This window comes from Orcinus orca, chromosome 19 (genome assembly GCF_937001465.1).
Source record: "Orcinus orca chromosome 19, mOrcOrc1.1, whole genome shotgun sequence".
Taxonomy (NCBI): domain Eukaryota; kingdom Metazoa; phylum Chordata; class Mammalia; order Artiodactyla; family Delphinidae; genus Orcinus; species Orcinus orca.
Window position 1 is genome coordinate 12,187,772 of NC_064577.1, and position 22,102 is coordinate 12,209,873.

Consider the following 22,102-nt stretch of genomic DNA (forward strand, 5'->3'; position numbering starts at 1 on the left):
CTGAGAGAGGGACTTAGGCGCGGGCAGGGGCGGGACCATGAGAAGGGGGCGGGGCTGGGGCGCGGGAGGGGGGTAGGGGGGCGGTGTTTGTGTTGGAAAATCCAACTGCGCCACGGGGCGGAGCGGCCCCCCCAGCCCCGGCCTGGGAGAGGGGGGGGCCGCTCGACCCCCAGGGTGACCTTGGGGAACCTGAACACCTGGGACACCCCAGAACCAGGTAACGGGGAGCCGCGAAGGCGTCTGGAAAGGGAAACCATCTCCGCGCAGTGGGGCGGGACGCCTGAGTCGCAGGAAGGGTAGAGCTGGGGATGGACGTTCGGGTCTCTGGAAAGGAAGGCACTGGGAAGAAGACTGGGCGTAGGACATCTGGGTCCCCTAGAAAAGAGCAGGGCGGGGGTGAGGGAAGAGCTGGGCGGCAGATGTCCTGGGTTGCGGATGTCGACAGGGGCCTGAAAGGACTCCCTGTTCCTCTTGGGCTGGGATTCCCCTTCCCGACCCTAGGGCGGGGGCGGGGCGCGGCGGTCCCTAACCGAAGGGCAGGACCAAAGATCAGGGTTTGCAGTTAGGTCAGTGCGATGGCCTCTTGAGGGCGGGTGTAGTCAGGGTTGTGTCTCAGGTCCCGGGCCGCGCCAAGTCTCCCTCTGGCTCTTCCCACGGGTGAGGTATGTAGCCTCAGCTCTGACCCTCACACTGGGAGCCCCGACAGCTTCCCAGCGGTAGCCTTCGCCCCCATCCCCTCCACCACACGTCACCTCCCTGCACTCGGCCTCACCCCGATAGTCTCCTCATCCCCGGTCCAGCCCCCACTCTGACACCTCCCGTTCCTAGCTTCTCGCCCTTCTCGGGACCTTCTCCGCTGAACCTTCGCGACGTAGCCGCGAGATGGCGAGAGCGAGACTCACAGCGCGCCTCAGGGGCCAGGGTGGGGGATGTGGCCTTGAAAGCAGCCGAAGCCCCCCGCCCCGGCCAGAGGGAAAGGTGGGCTGAGGTGCTTGTTTGACTTCCTGTCATCTCGGTCCCCCTCACAGGAAATTGTGGTCGGGAGGGCAAAGGGCATGGGCGGGGGAGGGGGTAGGGACTCCGCCTCCCGGAGCTGGGGTAAATAGTGGGGAGGGGGCACGCGGGCAGGTTTCTAAGCAACGCAGATTCGCTTCCTGTCTGCCGCGGCTTGTGGCTGATTTAGGATGGGAGTTGGCAGAGTGGGGGGCTGGGAGACTGCGGCGAAGGTCGAGGGCAGGTCGCCTGGTTCTCGAGACAGGGAGATCCCTAGGAGGAAGCAGGGGAGCAGCGAGCGAGCTGCGCTGCCACAGAAACGGACTCGGCGTTGGTCCGGAGGGAGGCGGGACCCAGGCGCGGCGCTGAGCTCTGCTCCCCTTCCCTCCCGGGGGTTGCTTGCCCTGTTGCCAGAGTAACTGGAGAGCTAGACTCAGGAGCTGGATTCCCTAACTCTCGCGTCCGCCCAATCCGCTCCAGCGGCTGCCTCTGACATCAGCGCCTTGGCAGCCAATGTGGAGAAGGCATCGTAGAGCGACGGGAAGAGGGAAAGGGGAGGGGAAGAGGTGGAGGCTGGGAGGGGGTAACTGCCCGGGACCCGCACGTGCACTCCCACACGCTCGCGCCCACTCCCCCTCCCCGCGCCGCACGAGCCCGAGTAACCCCCCCCGCGCCTGCGCGGCGAGTCAGCGCTTGCCGTTTCCCCCAGTTACCCCCATCTAGAGACTCTGTTCGCAAATTAGTACTGGGCTGCACTCACTCCTCAGCCCCGGGGGGAACCAGACGTATGGGTCCGCTAGCCTTTCTCTGGGTCTCAAGCCGTTACTGCCCAGCCTGGCGTGGGAGGAGCCAGCTACCTGTTCCCCACCAACCCCCAGCTGGCGCCCCACTCTCCCAGGTGGGCTGGGCGGAGCTGTGGTTTCCGGCCCCATATGCTCCGCCGCTGCCTTCCCGGGCTCTGGCTAAGGTTTCCTCTCCAAGACGAACGGAACGGGTATCAGCACCCCTTCCCGAGGCTTCACTCGCTCGGGCTCAGCTGCTCTTGGTGGCTGGGGAGGGCGCTGCGGGGAAGCCCCGGACGGGCCAGGTGACTTTTCCCGGACCATCACAACCCGTCTTCGCGTGAATTCCTCCCCTTTGATGTGCACCAAAACCCTTCTCATCCCTAACGTTTCTTCCCCCCCCTCGCCCTGGTGCTCTTTGCACCTCCCTCGGCTCCTTTCGGGCTGCCTCTCCCGATCTTCACTCGTCCTTCTCGTCTTCTCCCAGTTATATAACTCTTCCTCTTGCCGTGTCCTGATTTCAACTCCACAGACTCCGCCCTGGAACAGCGCGGGGAGGGGCAGGAGAGTTGGGACCCAGACAGATTCCGGCTGGCGGCCGGCTGGGGCACGGGGGATCCCGCTGATGGGAGACGGAGCCCCGCGGGACCTGGTGCCCCCGCCCCCCACCTCCCGCGCCCCACCCGAGATCTCGCCCAGGAGAAAGAAGGCACAGTATCTCTGAGAGGCGTGTCGGGACTCCGTCAGAAATGTGGGTTGGGAGGTCAGGGCTGGAGGCGGAGAGGAGGAGCCGAGATGCCCGAGTCCAAGGGATTGGAGCCGCGTTGGGGGCAGAAGATAAGGGCGGGACGCCTGGGTTCCTTCCTTCCTCTCCTTTTTGGGTTCCCAGAATTCTTAAGGATATTTCCCAGGAAGCTTAGCCTGAGGCTCCTCTCCGCCCCTCGGGGTCAAAGGTCTGTGTTAAAGGTGGCCTGGGATGATGTCACCAGTGCACGTGCCCTTTCCATTCCGGCCCCCTCCCCCTACCACACCCCCCGCCCCGAGTCCAGCTGCAACCCCGTGCCATCTTTTTTCCCTCTCCCTTCCCTTGGCCTTAGCGTCCTGCAGGTGGGAAACCCTGGCCTGGAGTATTGTGAGGGGGAGGGGCACGGGTGTGGTGTGGTGGACTTTGCCCCTTCGCTGGGCGAAGCGAAGCCTGGGTCACTTTTCCCTAGACTGGCACAGAAGAGCTTTTCCTGCAAGACCCCCGTCCCTCCTGGAAAGAGCCTCCCAGCAGTCTTTTTACTTTCCCACCTGCTGCATTACCAAGTGTCTCATTGCCCCCGCCCCTGCCCCCATATTGAGTTGAAGTAGGAGTGGTTGCCAGATAGCTACCTCCCAGGAGGCAAACTGTGGTATACTGCTGTGTGGTATACTGCTGGATACCAGCTCAGCCCTGACCTTAATCAATGGCACCCCACCCCCAGTCCCAACAGTGAGGAAAAGGGTCAAGAAACTGTATTAGACTGAAAAGTCAGGGCCTTTATTCTGTGTAGGTGGGTGGATCTCTGTCTCTTGAAGGAAGGGGACTCAGTTGATAGCTATGGCTGCCCTTCTCTATTAAGTCATGGTATTGGTTATCGTATTGCAAAAAATTGGTTTCTCTTTTTGTGTACCTTAGGGCTTGGGCTGTCAGATCAGACCTGGATTCCATTCCCAGCTCTGCCACTTAGTGGCTGTAGACACTTGGAAAGGTCACAACCTCCCCGTGCCTCATATTCTTAATCTGGAAAATTGAAATATTAATACCTACCTTCTAGGCAGTTGATAGGGAAAAAAATGAGATAATTTATGCAAAGCACTTAGCACAGTGCCTGGCACAGAATGAACACTGAATGAATGCGTGTTATGAAATGCTTATTATTGTTAAACGCTGTTATTATTTTTATTATTATGGTTGGTAGGCCTGCTTCAAACTGGCCAAGACCTTAGGAGTTCTCCAGGGAGGAGTGGAGAGTTTGTGCTAATTTGGTAGGGGGGGGGGTGGGGGTGGGGCTAGGGATTAGCTTCCACTGCGTTGTGCACTTTATTTGACGAGGGCTTTAGTCAGATTTGTATTGCTTTCTTTGCGATTATTTTTCCCCCTTCTTGCAGAAGAAACAGCTGAGGCTGTTCCTCTGGCTGTGAAAATAAAATAATTGTATTGTGGCTCTTGATTTTTGAGCAAGACCCCAATCCCCTCCCAGGCTCTTTGGAGCCTTTCAGTTGTACAGAGGGACTCCACAGTTTCCTTTGCGGGGACAGGGCTGGCTGAGGGGTGTGTAAAAGGTTCGGGTGGGTGGGTAGAGAGACTAGTGCTGGGGGCTGGGGGGGGCGGGTAGTTAAAGGAAGAGACCGGAAGGGAGGAGGAGGGAGCCTGCTGGTGGGGAGGGAGGGAGGGGAGGAGGAGGAGGAGGAGGAGGAGGAGGAGGAGGAGGAGGAGGTGGAAGAGGAGGAGGAGGAGGAGGAGGAGGTGGAGGAGGAGGAGGAGGAGGAGGAGGAGGAGGAGGAGGAGGGGGGGAGGGAGGGGGTTGGGGAGAGCCTGCTACAGTTCTTTGTTTGACTCCGGGACTCAGGGACGGGGAGGAGGAGGGAGGGAGGCAGAGGCTGCAAGCGCCGGGGCAGGCCCAGGAGGCAGAGGAGGGACCGTCTCCCCCGCCCCCCCAGCCCCCACTCCCCCCCCCCCCGCTGCTCCCCCCCCTCCCTACCCGGACTCCGGGGGCACCGCCGGGGGACAGACACCCAGCAGGTAACCCCGGCCTGGCTCGCCCTCCCCTCTCGGGTTTTCCTCCACACCCTCCCAGATGACCCCTTTCCCCGGTTCCGTCTCCCCGTTTCCCCCGGCCTTGCCTCTTTGCCCCCGGCCCTCCTTGTTCCATCTCCCCACTTGGGCTAGTCGCCCGCTGGCCGCGCCGCTGTCTCGTGCAGCCCAACTCCCTTCCCCTCGACCGACAGCCTGTGCGCCCCAGGTCTGCCCGCGGCACCTTTCGGGGCTCTGTCTCGCTGCTTCTCCAGGCTTTGCTTTCCTTCCGACCTGTCCCCTGGGGCTCTGAGGAAGGAGGGAGTCCCTGTCCTTTTCTCGTTTCCCCAGTTCCCCGCCCCCCAACTCTGGCCCCTTTCTCCTTCTAGCAGTCTCTAGGGGTGGGGAGAGAACCGGAATTTGGGGGGCCCTCTGGAGGGGCAAGGGGCTATGTGTCGCGGGCGAAAGGGTCTGTGAGTGTGTTTGGGGTGGGGGCGGGGACGGTTAGAGACCCGGCTGCCTCTCTGTTGTCCCTTTAAATGGCCCTCACATTTCTGGGGACTCGTGGGGGTAGGTGGCAAGCCTCTGCCTGGGGGGCAGGGCCCTCTGTTCGTCCACACAATCAGGGGTGGTAATGATTTAAAGGGACAGCCTCGGTGTGGCCGCTGCCACCCTGCGCCAGCGGGAGGGGGGAGCCGGCAGGCCTTGTCTGGGGAGGCTTGGCTGGCGAGCAGGGCATTTGAGGCTGAATCTGTTTCGGGGCCTGCCAGGTCTGGGACAGTGCTGCGGATGGGACCTGCACGGAGGGGTGACAGCTTGCCTGGGGGGCACTCAACCTGGGCCTTCTCCAGGGCCCCACCTTTGGGTTCATGGACTCCTTGGCCAAGAATCCTTGAGTCTAAACTACGGAGTCTGTCGGCCACCAGGTGGGGGCCACCGGCAGGTCTGCACGTCAGCAGCCTGTCCTGGGCACACTGGAGCTGGCCCTTCAGCTTCCCCTTTTGTTGTTTGGCTCTGTGCACAAGAAAGCCCCAGCCCCTCCCCCAGCTCCCCCTTCCCGTCCACATGCCCCCCCCCCCAACACACACACCCACCCCAGCTGTTGGACAGATGAATTACAGCCTCCGGCTTGGGGCCAGGGCTGGTGAGGGATTAAAGCTCTGGGGCTGGCCCTTTAAATGGCTGTTGGCCCCTCCCCCACTCTGGTGTCCAGACACCCCATACACACCCCGCTGACCCCCTTGGCTGACCCCCTTGGCTGCCCCTCACTTCTCCTCTTGGTCTGTCCTAAGGCCCCTCCCCAGCATCCCCTTCTTCCCCAACACAACCACAAATACAAATGCTACAGACTAACACACACACACACACTCACTCTCTCTCTCTCTCTCTTTCTCTCTCTCTCTCTGTTTCTCTCTCTCTCTTTCTCTCTCTCTCTCTCTTTCTCTTTCTCTCTCTCTGTTTCCCTCTCTCTCTCTCTCTCCCTCTCTCTCTGTTTCTCTCTGTTTCTCTCTCTCTCTCTCTCTTACTCACTCACTCTCTGGTCTCACATTCTGAGTGTCCCTGTCCTGGAGGGTTCCAGCCTCAAGCTCCCTTCTCCAGCAGAAGGACCTTGCCTGCCTGGCCTCCCTAGCCTGCAGCTGACCACTACCCTGGCCAGGTGAGGGGCCTTGCATGGGTCAGAAATAGCACCTCCCCTGGGGGCAGTGTCATCAGCAGCTGAGGCAGCTTGCAGCACATTGCATCATGGAGGCTGGGGGCTGGAGGCCTGAGCCTCTGGGGCAGGGGGAAGGATGGGGGCTGGAAGGACAGGGAGCGGAGAGGCTAGACTGGGAGCCCAAGTGTCTGGGTGCTTAAGGGCAGAGAACTATGGCTAAGAGGGCAGAAAACATAGGTCCCTGAGGAGTGAGTTTGAGGTGAGGTAGACTTAGGTCTGACCCCTGGATGGACACCAGATTCTTGGCCCTGGACCTAGACACCTAACTTCTTGTCTCTGAAAGTTAGGAGGGGAGGGAGTGGGCCTCTATCACCTAATTGGGCCACATAGAGGAAGGAGGTGATGGAGAAACAGGATATGGCCTTGATGGGTTGATGGAAGGGAGGCTTGCAGCAGAGGCCACTTCCAGACCCAGGCCCAGAGTCACAGTCCTTGCTGAGGAGGAAGACTCCTCCCTGCTGGGCCCGTTCATCTAGTCTGGCCACCTGTGCTGCTCACCAAGACCTGCCTGCACCAGCCTGAGGGAAGGAGAGGGGGCAGAGTCCAGAAGGTGGGGTTGTCTGGTGTCTTGATAAGGTTAGGGAGGAGGCAGAACTGAAGGAAGAGTTTCTGTGAGCCTGAGGCCAGGACTGAAGCTGACCTGGGTGCAGATGTCAGAGGCAGTTAGGGCTACCCTGGGGCCAAGGACTCTCAGCAGGAGGGTCCAGTCAGAAGAGGGATCATGGGTTGGGTGTCCACTGTGGACTTAACACAGATGCTGTAGCATGCTCCCCTCACTCCCTGGTCCAGGCTGCTTCCTAAAGGGGAAGGCTGGAGGACCACTCTTGGGTTGGCTTTTTCTGGTTGCCATGGAAACAGATTCTCTCATCCCATCTGACCACCAGAGCCAGGTTTCTCCTCAATAAGGGGACAGGGGGCATAGGAAAATTCTCCAGCTTGGGAGATCCCACCTCTAACTGGCTTTTTTCTTTTAGGTTCCCCCAGGCACCATGCCAGCCCCGTAGTACCACCCACCCCACCCACTGTGGTCTGCTGCACCCTACTGCTGGGGCGCTGCTTCCAATGAGACAGGGCACACCAAACTCCCATCTGGTAAGTCCTGCCCCTGAGCAATGCAGCGCCTCCCCGCAACAGTCCAGCTCTGCGCCATATGCAAGAAGGATTGATGTGATCTAGATCATGCCCACTCCTCAGAATGGTCCAGTCCAACTCTGAGCATCCCCCCCACCATGAGGTGATTGAGTGGTTCAGTCTTCCTCATTTATGGAGCTCCCCTCTGTTGCCTATGAATGGTTCATCCCTGTACTTCACCAGCCTCTCAACTACCACCAAAAAATCGCCCCCCCTTCCCCCTCCCCACCAGTGCTACAACTCAGTTACTAAATTGAATTAACCTGGAGTTTGCAGGCCAGAAAGTAGATATAAGATATTTTTTTGGAATGAGGAGGGCTTTGCCCCTGTAATAGTTGTTGAACAGCCTGGCTTATGGAGGGTGATCGGGAACTGATTTGGAGAGATACTGGAGGCCATTGTCACAAAAACCTGCCGTTGCCATGGCAGTCTTGGCATTCCCACCCTTCCAGATCCCTTCGGTTCCTCCCTCTCCCTACTGCACCACAGCATTTGCCCCATACATCCTAAATCTTACTCCTCTTGTGCTTCCCTCTCTCTTTCTGCCACTTCTCTGCCTAAGGCCCTGCTCCATCCCATCCCCCATTCTTCTGTAGGAGAAAAGAGGGTACCTAAGCCAGAGACTTAAGTTCTCTGAGTGTGTGTTGCTCTTCTCCACTTCTCACTAAGTTTTGAGTGGGACTGTTTTCTTCTATGTATCTCTCACTATTTGGCGAGATGTTTTGCACATTGGGGTGCCTCAGTGGAATTGCGTTGAATGAATGTGTTAACTGAATGAGCTTCAGGGCCAAGAAACCAATGGCTTCTGAGAAATGCTGCACAGCCTCCTACCTACACCTTCTCTAGAGACATAAGACATTTGGGATGGTACTGTGGGGGAGAGCTGAGGGGCAGGCTGACCTAGGAAATGTCCTGTGAGGATAAAACCAACAGAGAATAGTACAGAGGCATTATAGAAGAGTGGTAAGAATAAGGCTCTAGAAAGAAGCCTAGCTCTTACTCTCTCTTGTGGAATGACCTTGACAGAGTTATATAACCTCTCTGAGCCTCAATTACCTCATCTGTAAAATGGGGTAGTACTAGGTCAGGTTCTGGAGAGGAGTTTTTTAAAATGTATATAAAGTGCTTAACACAGTACCTGGCATGTTATAAGTATTCACTAAATGCTAGCAATTACCATCACAATGGGAGCCACAGGGAGCTGTGAGGATAAGTGAGGATGCTGAGGAATAGGACAGAACTTAAATGAAGGCACCCAGACCTCCAAATGCTTGACTCAAACAGAAGGATCACTGATCCAGTAAGACATCAGGATTCAGGGGAGTGGGGCGAGGAGTCTGCCGGGTCAGCCTGCTCCAGTGTTTCCCTGACTCTGTTCAGGAACATGAAGGCAAACACAGAAGGGCATGTGCAGAGAGACACACGTGATCACGGCAAGTGATGCAGAGGCAGTCCCAGACAAAAGACCGAGACAGGAGCCAGGCAGACACACAGACAGAGACAGCCCCTCGGAGTCGTGTAGACAGGCATAATGACAGGAACGCATCAGACACAGGCACTGATGGAGACAAGATGAGCAGATATGCAGGTGCACACGGAGACAGACACCGGGACTCATACACAGCCGACCTTGTCAGAGAGACTGGTGAACACAGCGGTCCAGTCAGAGGCAGACACAAGGCTCGCAGTGACACATAGCGGGCCAGGGCCGGCACTGTCACTTCTCGGTGGGGGGCGGGGAGGGGCCAGCAGCGAGGGAAGGCTGGGGAAGGGAATCCCGAGCGGGCGGCCTGCCCGGGGTGGCTGAGTCAGAGCGGAGCCCCAGCCGGCGGCCCTCCCCTACGCCTCCCCCTCCCCCAGGTAAGAAGCGAGCTGTAACCCCTCGCTTCCACCAGGCAGAACGGAGCCTGACAGGGAGCGGGACGCGGCGGGGTTCCGGGCCGGCCCCACCTCCTCGCGCGTGCCGCGTGCCTGCTAACTCCCTGCTCGGTAATACCCTAATTGCGGGGTCTTGTCTTTGGCCGGCACGTGAATCTGCGTGCTCACGTCTGGACCCTCATCCCGCGCGGCGGGAGCGGTGTGCGGAGGGGCTCCTCCGGCCTAGAGCCCAGAGAGAGTTAAGTGGGTGTGTTTGATAGAGTGGGTCCCTCTCGGGGCGCTAGGGGGAGGGGGCCGGTTAAAGTCCCCGAGTCCAGAGCCCGGATGGAGGGGGCGGAGCTGGGCTTAGCCGGGAGTGCCCGGATGGAGAGGGCGTGGCCTCGGCAGGAGAAGAATTAACCCTTTCTGAGCGGCTGACTCCCAGTACTGTGGGTCCGACTGGAGAGGCTGGAATGCCTGCCCCAGAAGTATACCGTCCTCTTTGGCCGTGTGCGTCTACCTCTCATCTGTCTTTGAGGAGTCTCTGGGTGTCTGTCTTTGTGCCTGCCGGTGATTGTCCCCTCCCCTGGGTTAGTACGGACGCCAAGAGTCGGGGAGGGCTATTCCTGCCCCAAAGCGAGAGTGGAGGTGAGAGTGGACCGCGAGCCGGCTGCTGGCGCCTGGGGAACAGGTGTGACCGCGGCGTCGGGGCTGCCCGGCGCGGGGAGGGGCCGTCATGGGGGAAGACGAGAGGGGAAATTCCGCGGGACCGGTGGGGAGCGGTGTGTGGGCTGAGTTGTGTCTGCCTCTGACTGTGTGTGTCTGTGTGTGTTCAGGGAGACGGGGGCTGAGTCAGTGGGAATAGGGGAAGGTTTTCTGGGTGACTCATGCTCCCCCACCCCAAGCCTGAATCAGACCCCGAGGGAGAGCTTTGTACAGGAGGCGGATGGGAAGTCAGGCGCCTGGGTCCCTGGTGGGGACAAGGATCCGAGGTGGTTGGCGAGAGTGAGTGTGTGTTTAGTGTACAGGAAGTTTTTGTTCTCAAGTGAGGGCTGCTGTATTCCGAGTACCGGCGTAGGGGTTTGTGGATAGAGGTGGAAAGGGGCTGGCCGACGGGACTCGCTGTTTTAGGGAAAGCTGAGTCAGTTCCCCGTGGGAAAGGGGAAGTGGTAGAGGGGAAGTGTCATCATCGCAGAAGGGGAAGCTGCATTTCCTGGTAACTGGCAGCGCCCTCGGCACCACTTCCCAATCGGGGATCTGTTCCTCTGATGTCTGGACCCCGGGTTCCCCGTTTTCCCATGTCTGGTCCATGGGTCCCGGGACTTAGGTGGGGGCAGCCGGCCAGGGCTATGCTTGACCGCAGTTAAGCGCTGTGCTTGGCCCAGGGCTCGGTAACTGACATAAAGGCTGTATGGTGAGGAGAGAGAGTTCTGACCGAAACTCCGCGTGAACCGCGGAGAGGGTCCGCAGAGCCCAAGCGCCTACTAGGGCTCGCCGGGAAGTGGCACGCCGGGACCTGTAGGGTCCAAGCGCTTGCGTGCAAACAGACGACCTTGCCCTGCAGATCGAGGACTGTTTTCACCAGAAACCCGAATGCCCTTGTGGGCTGGGTGGAAATTTCCCCACAGCTCAGACTTCTCTCGGCGAAGGCGAACTTTCCAGCCGCCCCCAGCCCCTCGTCGCGCGTTCTCCCCCGGCTTCCTGCCCGGCGCTAGCTCCAGCTGGAGCGCTGGCCCCGCCCCCGCCGCTTTGTACTCTACACTCGCCTCTCGCAGCTCTTTGTACTCTAGACTCTCAATGGACCGATCCCGGGAGCGGAGCCGGCTTCCTACCTGCGGGGACGCGGGGTAGGCGAACAGGACGCGCGGGGACCGAGATCCTGGGCTCAGAGAGGCGAGAAGGAAGAACTGGGGCTAAAGGGAAGGTGCCCAGGAAGGGGAGCGCTGCTCCCGTCGTGGGTCGAGCCAGCACCGACGGGAAGGGGTTGGGGGGGGTGAAGGAGGAAGTGAAACGGGTTCTGGGTTCTTTAAGGGAGTGGGCGGTGAGAGTGGGACAAGGGTGATGTCACCACCGGGCGGGCCCCGCCCTCCTCCTTCCTCCCTCCCGAAGGACCCCCCCCCCCGTACTCTTACACACGCCGCTTCCGCTGCGCAAGTAGCCACGTCACGGGCAACCCCCGAAATCCCCCCTCCCTTGGGGGGCGGGGGCCACGTGGGCCGTGGGGAGCCGCGTGGCCCCGGCGGGGAAGGGCATAGAGGATACGGGAGCCACGCGAGAGGGGCCACTCGGGACCGCTGTGCGCGACTTCTCAGAAGTTGGGGGATTAGCGGACGGTTTTGGTTTTGGGGGTCGGTTGGTATTGAAGGCCTACAGAACCAGGGGAAGTGGAGGAGCTGAAGGAACTGGGTATGAAACTGGGGGCTTGACCATGGTTTGGGATGGGGGTCAGGCGTGGTGGGTGGAGCGCTCAGATCGCGGCGCGGGCAGGTTTGGGTGCCTTAGAAGTCGCCGTGAGTGGCCAGCCCTAAACAGTTCCTAGGGGGTGGGGAGGTCAGGCACTGGGCGAGGTGAAGTGAGGAGGGGGAGCGCCACCTGTGTCGGCGTTGTGCATCCGTCTGCTGTCCGTCGGTGTTAGGCGGCGGGGTAGGGGGCGTTTCGGGCGGTCTAGCGCGGACCACCGGCGGCTCTGTGGGCGCGTGGGACTTGCGGGTAGCTCCATGCCCCAGGTCGGCCCGAACGTGCGACCCGCCGCCTTCACCCGCACGGGTTTCAGGCTCCGCTTGCCTCGACCGGCCTAGTGTCAGCTTGGAGATGGAGACCCTAGGTGGGAGCCGCGGGGTCACGTCGGGGTCACCCCGGGCAGAGCCTGTCTGACCGGCTCCGCCGCCCCTCCTCCCCCGGCAGCGGCCGGGCTAACCTCGCTCCTATTGGTCCCGGCCAGGCTGTTACTGAGGCGGAGACACGGGTGATGATTGGTTTTCTGGGGAGAGAGGAAGTCCTGTGATTGGTCAGGTCTCCGGAGCTCGCCGACGCCGGGAGAGAAAGCTCCCACGGAGGCCGGGTAAGCGGCCGCAGCGCTGCAGCTCGGCCCGCGGGGCTCCCTGCTGGAAGCCTAGCAGCGCAGCCACCCCATCGCACCGACTGGCCCTCCCGCTGCCCCCACTCCCCTGAGGCTCCTTAGGCCGGGTGGGCCGCTCCTCAGGGATAGCCAGCCTTGCGCAGATCACAGACCTGTGGGCGCCACAGCCAGGCCAGCCCAGCCCAGCCCAGCCTAGCCTGCGGCCCCGACTGTGTGCTGGCCCGCTCACCTTACTCCTTTCCCCCTCCTCTCCGTAGAATTGGCTGTGAAAGGCCCTGGGCGACCATCTGGGGGCAGTGGGCACTCCTGTCAGAGCGGCTGGAGCCGGACCATCGCCCCAAGGAGCTGGGGCAGGGGGCCGTGCCCGATCTCTGGGGCCACTGCTGACCTGGTAAGGGAAGACTGGGGCCGCGTCGGCTGTGTGTACCCTGACAGCTCAGTCTCTGTTCCCAGTAGGATCATAATCTCTTCTCCTTGACACAGGCTGGATGCATCGGGCAGTGGACCCTGCAGGGGCCCGCGCTGCACGGGAAGCCTTTGCCCTTGGGGGCTTGAGCTGTGCTGGGGCCTGGAGCTCCTGCCCGCCCCATCCCCCTCCTCGGAGCGCATGGCTGCCTGGAGGCAGGTGAGAACTTGGTCTGTCTCTCTGCCTCCAGGCACTCCTCTTCCCATCTCTGCTCCTCAGTCTCTCATTTCTGCCATCCCGTGGGCCTCAGTGCAGTCCTCAGCTGCTTTCTCTTGTTTCCTCAGTCCCCTCCTTCCTAGGTAGGGACAAGACTTCCAGCTTGCTGTACATTAACAGAGCCCTTCTCTCTCCAGGTGCTCTGCCAGCATCGGGCAGCCCCCACTCCCTGCTCCCCTACCTCCTTCACACGGCAGTAGCTCTGGCCACCCCAACAAACCGTATTATGCTCCAGGGTGAGTGAGGATTGAAAGGTGCTGGGGATGGGAGGTAAGGCTGGGGCCTTAAAAGAGTTCGCCAAGCCTTGCCACCTCCCCCCGCTTCTGCTCTGTAGGACACCCACCCCAAGACCCCTCCATGGGAAGCTGGAATCCCTGCATGGCTGTGTGCAGGCATTGCTCCGGGAGCCGGCCCAGCCGGGGCTGTGGGAGCAGCTTGGGCAGCTGTACGAGTCAGAGCACGACAGTGAGGAGGCTGTACGCTGCTACCACAGCGCCCTTCGATACGGAGGAAGCTTGGCTGAGCTGGGGCCCCGCGTCGGCCGACTACAGCAGGTGGGATGAGGCAGGACACAGGGGGCTAGGATTGTGCGTTCTGACTCAGTGCCCTCGTCTTACGTCTGCCTCTGCCCTGTGCTCTGCACTCTTCCCCCACCTCCTCAGGCCCAGCTTTGGAACTTTCATGCCGCCTCCTGCCAGCACCGACCCAAGGTTCTGCCTCCCCTGGAGCAAGTGTGGAACTTGTTGCACCTTGAGGTGAGGCTGGGACTGGGCGGGCTAGGGAGGAGGGCCGGGCCAGGTCTGCACCGGTGCCATTCTCTCTGTTTCCGTCCTCAGCACAAACGGAACTATGGGGCCAAGCGGGGGGGTCCCCCGGTGAAGCGAGCCGCCGAACCCCCGGTGGTGCAGCCTATGCCTCCTGCAGCACTCTCAGGCCCCTCGGGGGAGGAGGGCCTCAGCCCTGGAGGCAAACGCAGGAGAGGCTGCAACTCTGAGCAGGTATGATTGTATGTGGGCGGGCCAGCAGCGAGTGGGCAGGCTGGGGCGAGGAGTGGGACTCTCACACTCTGTTTTCTTCCAGACTGGCCTTCCCCCAGGGCTGCCTCCGCCACCATTACCCCCAGCCCCACCCCCGCCTGGCCTAGCCACCAGCCCTCCATTCCAGCTGACCAAGCCAGGGCTGTGGAGTACCCCGCATGGAGATGCATGGGGCCCCGAGCGCAAGGGTTCAGCACCCCCAGAGCGCCAGGTGAGCACCTCTCTGTGGCCCCCTCACCTCTTATCTCCAGCCCCTGTGTCCTTCGTTCCTCACGCAGTGTCCTCCTTTCTCGCCCACAGGAGCAGCGGCACTCGCTGCCTCACCCATATCCATACCCAGCTCCGGCCTACCCTGTGCACCCCCCCGGCCACCGGCTGGTCCCGGCTGCACCCCCAGGCCCCCGCCCCCCAGGAGCAGAGAGCCATGGCTGCCCGCCTGCCACCCGTCCCCCTGGAAGTGACCTTAGAGAGAGCAGAGTTCAGAGGTCGCGGATGGACTCCAGCGTTTCACCAGCAGCAACCACCGCCTGTGTGCCTTACGCCCCTTCCCGGCCCCCTGGCCCCCCCGGCACCACCACCAGCAGCAGTAGCAGCAGCAGCAACCCTGGTCTCCGGGGCGTGGAGCCGAGCCCAGGCATTGTGAGTGACAACTGCAGGTGGTGGGCGGAGCGGTGGGGGGGATGAGTGGAGCTGGTCTAGGGTGGCTGGAGCAGCCCTCTGACCACCGCCGTCCTACACTTGCAGCCCGGTGCTGACCATTACCAAACTCCCGCGCTGGAGGTCTCCTCTCACCAAGGCCGCCTTGGGCCCTCAGCACACAGTAGTCGGAAACCATTCCTGGCGGCTCCCGCTGCCACTCCCCACCTGTCCCTGCCACCCGGCCCCTCCTCACCTCCTCCTCCCCCTTGTCCCCGCCTCTTACGCCCTCCACCCCCCCCTGCCTGGCTGAAGGGCCCAGCCTGCCGAGCAGCCCGTGAGGATGGAGAGATCTTAGACGAGCTCTTCTTCGGGGCTGAGGGACGCCCCCGCCCTCCCCCGCCACCCCTCCCCCACCGCGAGGGCTTCTTGGGACCTCCGGCCCCCCGCTTTTCTGTGGGCACTCAGGATTCGCACACCCCTCCCGCTCCCCCAACCACCAGCAGCAGCAACAGTGGCAGCCACAGCAGCAGCCCTACTGGGCCTGTGTCCTTCCCTACACCTTCCTATTTGGCCAGAAGTATGGACCCCCTTCCCCGCCCCCCCAGCCCAACATTGAGCCCCCAGGACCCACCTCTTGCACCCCTGACTCTTGCCCTGCCTCCAGCCCCTCCCTCCTCTTGCCACCAGAATACCTCAGGAAGCTTCAGGCACCCGGAGAGCCCTCGGCCCAGGGTCTCCTTCCCAAAGACCCCCGAGGGGGGGCCGGGGCCATCCCCAGGCCCCCTGAATAAAGCCCCCCAGCCTGTGCCGCCCAGGGTTGGGGAGCTGCCTGCCCGAGGCCCTCGACTCTTTGACTTCCCCCCTACCCCACTGGAGGACCAGTTTGAGGAGCCAGCTGAATTCAAGATCCTACCTGATGGGCTGGCCAACATCATGAAGATGCTGGATGAATCCATTCGCAAGGAGGAGGAGCAGCAACGACACGAGGCAGGCGTGGTCCCCCCGCCTCCTCTGAAGGAGCCCTTTACATCTCTGCAGCCTCCATTCCCCACTGACACAGCCCCAGCCACCACTGCTGCCACCGCCGCCACCACCCCGGCCACCCAGGAAGAGGAGAAGAAGCCACCACCAGCCCTGCCACCACCGCCGCCTCTAGCCAAGTTCCCGCCACCACCCCAGCCACCGCCAACTGCGCGAGCCCCACCAGCCAGCCCGGCCAACCTGCTCAAGTCCTTGGCTTCCGTGCTGGAAGGACAAAAGTACTGTTACCGGGGGACTGGAGGAGCTGTTCCCACCCGGCCTGGGCCCTTGCCCACCACTCAGTATTCCCCCGGTTCCTCTTCAGGTGCTACCGCCCCACCGCCCACCTCCGCGGCCCCGAGCGCCCAGGGCTCCCCACAGCCCTCCGCTTCCTCGTCATCTCAGTTCTCTACCTCAGGCGGGCCCTGGGCCCGGGAGCGCAGGGCGGGCGAAGAGCCAGCCCCGGGCCCCATGACCCCCGCACCCCCGCCCCCACCCCTGCCGCTGCCCCCTGCTCGTTCTGAGTCTGAGGTGCTAGAAGAGATAAGTCGGGCCTGTGAGACCCTTGTGGAGCGGGTGGGCCGGAGCACCGCAGACCCGGCCGACCCAGTGGACACGGCAGATCGAGCGGACAGCGGGACTGAGCGACTGCAGCCCCCAGCTCAGGCCAAGGAGGAGAGCGGTGGGGTGGCGGCCGCAGCACGACCAGGGAGCAGCAAGAGGCGGCAGAAGGAGCACCGGCGGCACCGGCGGGCCTGTAAGGACAGTGTGGGTCGGCGGCCCCGGGAGGGCAGGGCCAAGGCCAAGGCCAAGGCCCCCAAAGAAAAGAGCCGCCGAGTGCTGGGGAACCTGGACCTGCAGAGCGAGGAGATCCAGGGTCGTGAGAAGGCCCGGCCGGATCTGGGCGGGGCCTCCAAGGCCAAGCCGCCCGTAGCTCCGGGCCCTCCGCCAGCTCCTGCACCCTCTGTCCAGCCCACACCCCCGGCAGCCCCTGTCCCTGGGAAGAAGGCTCGGGAGGAAGCTCCGGGGCCACTGGGTGTCAGCCGGGCTGACATGCTGAAGCTGCGCTCACTTAGTGAAGGGCCCCCCAAGGAGCTGAAGATCCGGCTCATCAAAGTAGAAAGTGGTGACAAGGAGACCTTCATCGCCTCGGAGGTGGAAGAGCGGAGGCTGCGGATGGCAGACCTCACCATCAGCCACTGTGCTGCCGACGTCGTGAGGGCCAGCAAGTGAGTGGGGGGGGCTGTCACTGCTGAGGCTGCTGGCCTGGCCCTGCGGGAGACTCCCTTCCCCCAGCACTCTGATATTCCTGTTCTCATCTCACTGTCCTTCTACAGGAATGCCAAGGTGAAAGGGAAGTTTCGAGAGTCCTACCTTTCCCCTGCCCAGTCTGTGAAACCGAAGATCAACTCGGAGGAGAAGCTGCCCCGGGAAAAACTGAACCCGCCCACACCCAGCATCTATGTATGAGTGCCCTGCGTGTTCAGAACCGCCCCTGCCTGAGGGTTCTAGGACAGTGTTGGAACTGTTGGGGGGCCCTGAGCCTGGGACGGGGCTCTGACCTCAGCCCTGTCTCCTGGTTGTCCCGCAGCTGGAGAGTAAACGGGATGCTTTCTCGCCGGTGCTGCTGCAGTTCTGTACAGACCCTCGAAATCCCATCACCGTGATCCGGGGCCTGGCAGGCTCCCTGCGGCTCAGTGAGTGTGGAGGTGGAAAGACCTGGGGAGGGCTGCGAGGATCTGGGGCTTTGGGGCCCTCGGAGAGCCCCCGCTCTGGAAGACCCAGGGCCACAGCTGTAGTGAGCTCTCCTCAGTCACGTGTAAGCCATATTTGAAGAGTGCTCTGAGTGATGGGTCAGCTGACCTCAGGCTTTCCTCCCCCCATCTGTCTGTCCCCAGCAGTAGGCAGGTGGGAAGGGGATGTATCTCGGGATCTGCTTAGAGTTACTTCTGGTTTTCTTGGTGATTAAGGTTGTATAAAATCCAAGGAGACTCATGGTTTGGGGCTTTCTCTTTTGCAACCTTTTATTGTGCACAATTTCAAACACCTTCCAAAGTAAAAGGAAACCATACTGAGTTATAAAACTTAATCCTGTTTCCTGTAAAAACTAATCTTGTTTCCTCTGTTTCCTTGTAGCCTTCTCTTACCCACATATCCTCCCTTTCCTCCAATGTTACTGAAGCACGGTCTAGGCTTTTACTTGATGAAATCTTTCATTGGATCCAATGAAAACTTAAACTGTTATTCATTGAGCACCTATTGTGTGCCAGGTGCTTTGCACATGTGGCCTCATGGACACCTGAGGACTCTGGGGGAGGGGCTGGGACTCAGAGCATCAGTGGGAGAGAGGGGGTTGGTTATGATGCAGGTAAAGGCCAGGCCCTGGGAGGGCCAACCCTCCCAGCTTGATGAGGGGCTGGGGTTCTCGCTTGTTCTTCCTTGGCTGAGCTCTGAGAAGCCTGTGTCCACTGCGTCAGAGTCTTGGGGAGCAAGAAGGGAGAGGGTGAGTTGGGGCCTCGCTCCCCGCCCTCTGCCCCTGCCCCAACACTCTGCTCGGCCCTCCCTTGCAGACTTGGGCCTCTTCTCCACCAAGACGCTGGTGGAGGCCAGTGGTGAGCACACGGTGGAGGTGCGCACCCAGGTGCAGCAGCCCTCAGATGAGAACTGGGACCTGACAGGCACGCGACAGATCTGGCCCTGCGAGAGCTCCCGTTCCCACACCACCATTGCCAAGTACGCGCAGTACCAGGCCTCATCCTTCCAAGAGTCCCTGCAGGTGAGAGGCGCGCACGGGCAGAGGTAGGGGGTGTGGAATCAGGGGACTTGGAGCCCCAGCTGCGGTGGGAGGGCTCCTGGAAGGCCGCTGACCCAGGCCTGCCTACCCCTGTGACCAAGCAGGAGGAGAAGGAGAGTGAGGACGAGGAGTCCGAGGAGCCGGACAGCACCACGGGAACCCCTCCTAGGTAGGGATGCTTTGCCTCTGCCCTTCAGGACTCCTTTCCCTGCGCTTCCCCACCAACCTGTGCTCTTTGCCCTCGCAGCAGCGCACCGGATCCGAAGAACCATCACATCATCAAGTTTGGCACCAACATCGACCTGTCCGATGCCAAGCGGTCAGTGGGGCTGAGGCCAGCAAGCTGGGGCGGGAGTGCTGATGGGTCAGCAGAGTCGGGGTAGCTGCTCACTTCTGTTGCCTCCCTCGCCACGGCAGGTGGAAGCCCCAGCTGCAGGAGCTGCTGAAGCTGCCCGCCTTCATGCGGGTAACCTCCACGGGCAACATGCTGAGCCACGTGGGCCACACCATCCTGGGCATGAACACAGTGCAGCTGTACATGAAGGTCCCAGGCAGCCGAACGCCAGGTGCGCTCTTCACGGGGCTGCGGAGTGCGTCGCGCCGCGAGGAGCGCGGGGGGCGGGGCTGCCGCCAGCGCTCCTCCGTCAACCAATGAGTGCGCGACAAGCCCGGCTCCGACCAACCGTGCAGTTCTCTGTTGCCCCCTTCAGGCCATCAGGAGAACAACAACTTCTGCTCGGTCAACATCAACATTGGCCCAGGAGACTGCGAGTGGTTCGCGGTGCACGAGCACTACTGGGAGACCATCAGCGCTTTCTGCGACCGGTGCGCGCCGCCCTCCTCGGGTAGATAGACCCCCCACGCCCTGTCCCTGGATTCCCAGATTTCCATCTGACCCTGTGGCCACCCTCCAGGCATGGCGTGGACTACCTGACGGGTTCCTGGTGGCCAATCCTGGATGACCTCTATGCTTCCAACATCCCTGTGTACCGCTTCGTGCAGCGCCCCGGAGACCTTGTGTGGATTAATGCGGGGACCGTGCACTGGGTGCAGGCCACCGGCTGGTGCAACAACATCGCCTGGAACGTGGGGCCCCTCACCGGTGAGGGGGCGGGGCCGGTGGTGGGGTGAGCCACTCAGCGGTGAGGGGCTGGGGCCCCTGGGGAGTGAGCCCCGTGGGGGGGGGGCGGGTTTGGAGGGCGCCAGGCCAGCCGTGAGGGAAGGGGCGGGGGCCCAAGTGTCTCGGGCTGTTGGGGAATCCTGTCATGACCCTCTCTGGCCCGCAGCCTATCAGTACCAGCTGGCCCTGGAACGATACGAGTGGAACGAGGTGAAGAACGTCAAATCCATCGTGCCCATGATTCACGTGTCCTGGAACGTGGCTCGCACGGTCAAAATCAGCGACCCCGACTTGTTCAAGATGATCAAGTGAGGGAGGGCCCTGTTTGGGAGGGAGCCCATCTCCATCCGACCTGGCCCGCCTTGTTCTTCCTTGTTCCAACTCCTCCTCCCCCACCGCTCCACCTTTTGCCGCGTGCCATGCAGGGCTGCCGTGCTGGGCGGGTGACAAGGCCCCTGCCCTGAGGAGCTTTGTTTTCCAGTGGTCCAAGTAGACAAAAACCACATAAAACCTCCACTGTGACGGGGATGTGTCGGGGGCTGTGACCCGGCCCGAAGCGGGGAGGCCCCGCCCCGCCTCACCACCTCGCCCCGCCCTTAGGTTCTGCCTCCTGCAGTCCATGAAGCACTGCCAGGTGCAGCGGGAGAGCCTGGTGCGGGCCGGGAAGAAAATCGCCTACCAGGGCCGGGTCAAGGACGAGCCCGCCTACTACTGCAACGAGTGCGACGTGAGTGCGCCCTCTCTCCCTCGCGCGCTTCCTCGGAGGGAGGCGCTCGTCTCCGGCCTCCCTCCCTCTCTCCCCTCCTTCTCCCCCCCCCTCCCTCCCCTTGACCGCCGCCTCCTCCCCGCCGCAGGTGGAGGTGTTCAACATCTTGTTCGTGACGAGTGAGAACGGCAGCCGTAACACGTACCTGGTGCACTGCGAGGCTTGTGCGCGGCGCCGCAGCGCAGGCCTGCAGGGTGTGGTGGTGCTGGAGCAGTACCGCACGGAGGAGCTGGCGCAGGCCTACGACGCCTTCACGCTGGTGAGGGCCCGGCGGGGCGGGGACCCGAGGGGGCGCCGGGGCGGGCCGGGCCGGGGGTGGGCGATCGCGCATCCTGAGCTCCGCCTGCTCTCTCCCGCAGGCCCCGGCCAGCACGTCGCGATGAGGCCGGACGCCCCGCCCGCCTGCCCGCCCGCAGGGCGCCGCGGGGCCACCAGCACACGCCTGGGCTGGACCTAGGTCCCGCCTCTGGCCGGGAAGGGGGTCGGGCCCAGCCCTTCCACCCCATTGGCAGCTCCCCTCACCTAATTTATTAAGAAAAAGAATTTTTTAAAAAACAAATATGAGGAAAAAAGGAAAAAAAATGGGAGACGGGGAAGGGGGCTGGTAGCCCCTCGCCCACCAGCGCCTCCCTCACCGACTTTGGCCTTTCTAGCAACAGACACAAGGACCAGGCTCCGGCGGCGGCGGGGGTCACATACGGGTTCCCTCACGCCTGCCAGCCGCCCGCCCGGCGCAGATGCACGCGGCTTGTGTATGTACATAGACGTTACGGCAGCCGAGGTTTTTAATGAGATTCTTTGTATGGGCTTTACCCCTCCCCCAGAACCTCCTTTTTTACTTCCAGTGCTAGCTGTGACCCCTGTACATGTCTCTTGTTTATTCACTTGGTTATGATTTGTATTTTCTGGGTTTTTTGTTTGTTTTGGTTTTTAATTTATAACAGTCCCACTCACCTCTATTTATTCATTTTTGGGAAAACCCGACCTCCCGCACCCCCAAGCCATCCCGCCCGCCCCTCCAGGGACCGCCCGCCGCCGGACCCTCCCTGCGCCCCAGTGTGTGTCCGGCCCCGGCCCGTCCGTCTCCGCCCGTCCGCCCGCCCGCGGCTCCAGCCGGGTTCTCATGGTGCTCAAACCTGCTCCCCTCCCCTACGTCCTGCACTTTCTCGGACCAGTCCCCCACTCCCGACCCGACCCCAACCCCGCCTGAGGGTGAGCGACTCCTGTACTGTAGGGGAAGAAGTGGGAACTGAAATGGTATTTTGTAAAAAAAAAATAATAAATAAATAAAATAAATTTTTAAAGTTTTAAAGAAAGAACTATGAGGAAAAGGAGCCCCGTCCTTCCCAGCCCCGGCCAATTTTAAAAACACGGACCTTCCCCTTACAACCCACCCCCCTTTTCTTTTTAAGCGTGAAACAGCCCAGGGCCAGGGCCTCACTGGGGCAGGGACACCCCGGGATGAGTTTCTCTGGGGCTTTATTTTCGTTTTGTCGTTTTTTTTTTTCTCCTCCACGCTGGGGCTGCGGAGGGGTGGGGGGTTTACAGTCCTGCCCCCTCGCACTGCACTGTCTTTCTGCTCCAGGGGCAGAGGGGTCTTCCCAACCCTACCCTTATTTTCGGTGATTTTTGTGTGAGAATATTAATATTAAAAATAAAATCAGAAAAAAAAATCTCTTTTCGTTAAGTGCTGGTGGTAAGCAGGGAGAACACTGGGAAGAGGGCGGCGA

General features: G+C 61.4%; 1 protein-coding gene across 14 annotated transcripts; it reads left to right on the forward strand.

Moving 5' to 3' along the window:
• Positions 1–69: 69 nt before the first annotated feature.
• Positions 70–22,045, forward strand: KDM6B (lysine demethylase 6B). 14 transcript variants are annotated; one of them, XM_049702628.1, is made up of 24 exons: positions 70–217; positions 7,222–7,339; positions 12,177–12,296; positions 12,572–12,705; positions 12,798–12,939; positions 13,134–13,232; positions 13,331–13,550; positions 13,659–13,751; positions 13,833–13,994; positions 14,077–14,244; positions 14,334–14,672; positions 14,778–16,921; positions 17,030–17,156; positions 17,284–17,389; positions 18,263–18,468; positions 18,588–18,655; positions 18,734–18,805; positions 18,904–19,052; positions 19,197–19,311; positions 19,401–19,588; positions 19,773–19,914; positions 20,207–20,333; positions 20,461–20,631; positions 20,732–22,045. In XM_049702628.1, the coding sequence occupies exons 5-24, from the start codon at positions 12,803–12,805 to the stop codon at positions 20,753–20,755; spliced, it is 4,857 nt and encodes a 1,618-aa protein (XP_049558585.1). In that variant the 5' UTR covers positions 70–217; positions 7,222–7,339; positions 12,177–12,296; positions 12,572–12,705; positions 12,798–12,802; the 3' UTR covers positions 20,756–22,045. The 14 variants fall into 14 exon arrangements, with proteins under 14 accessions (XP_049558585.1, XP_033278847.1, XP_033278837.1 ...); XM_033422956.2 differs by having other exon boundaries at positions 18,591–18,655; XM_033422946.2 differs by having other exon boundaries at positions 20,461–22,045.
• The last annotated feature ends 57 nt before the right edge of the window (positions 22,046–22,102 follow it).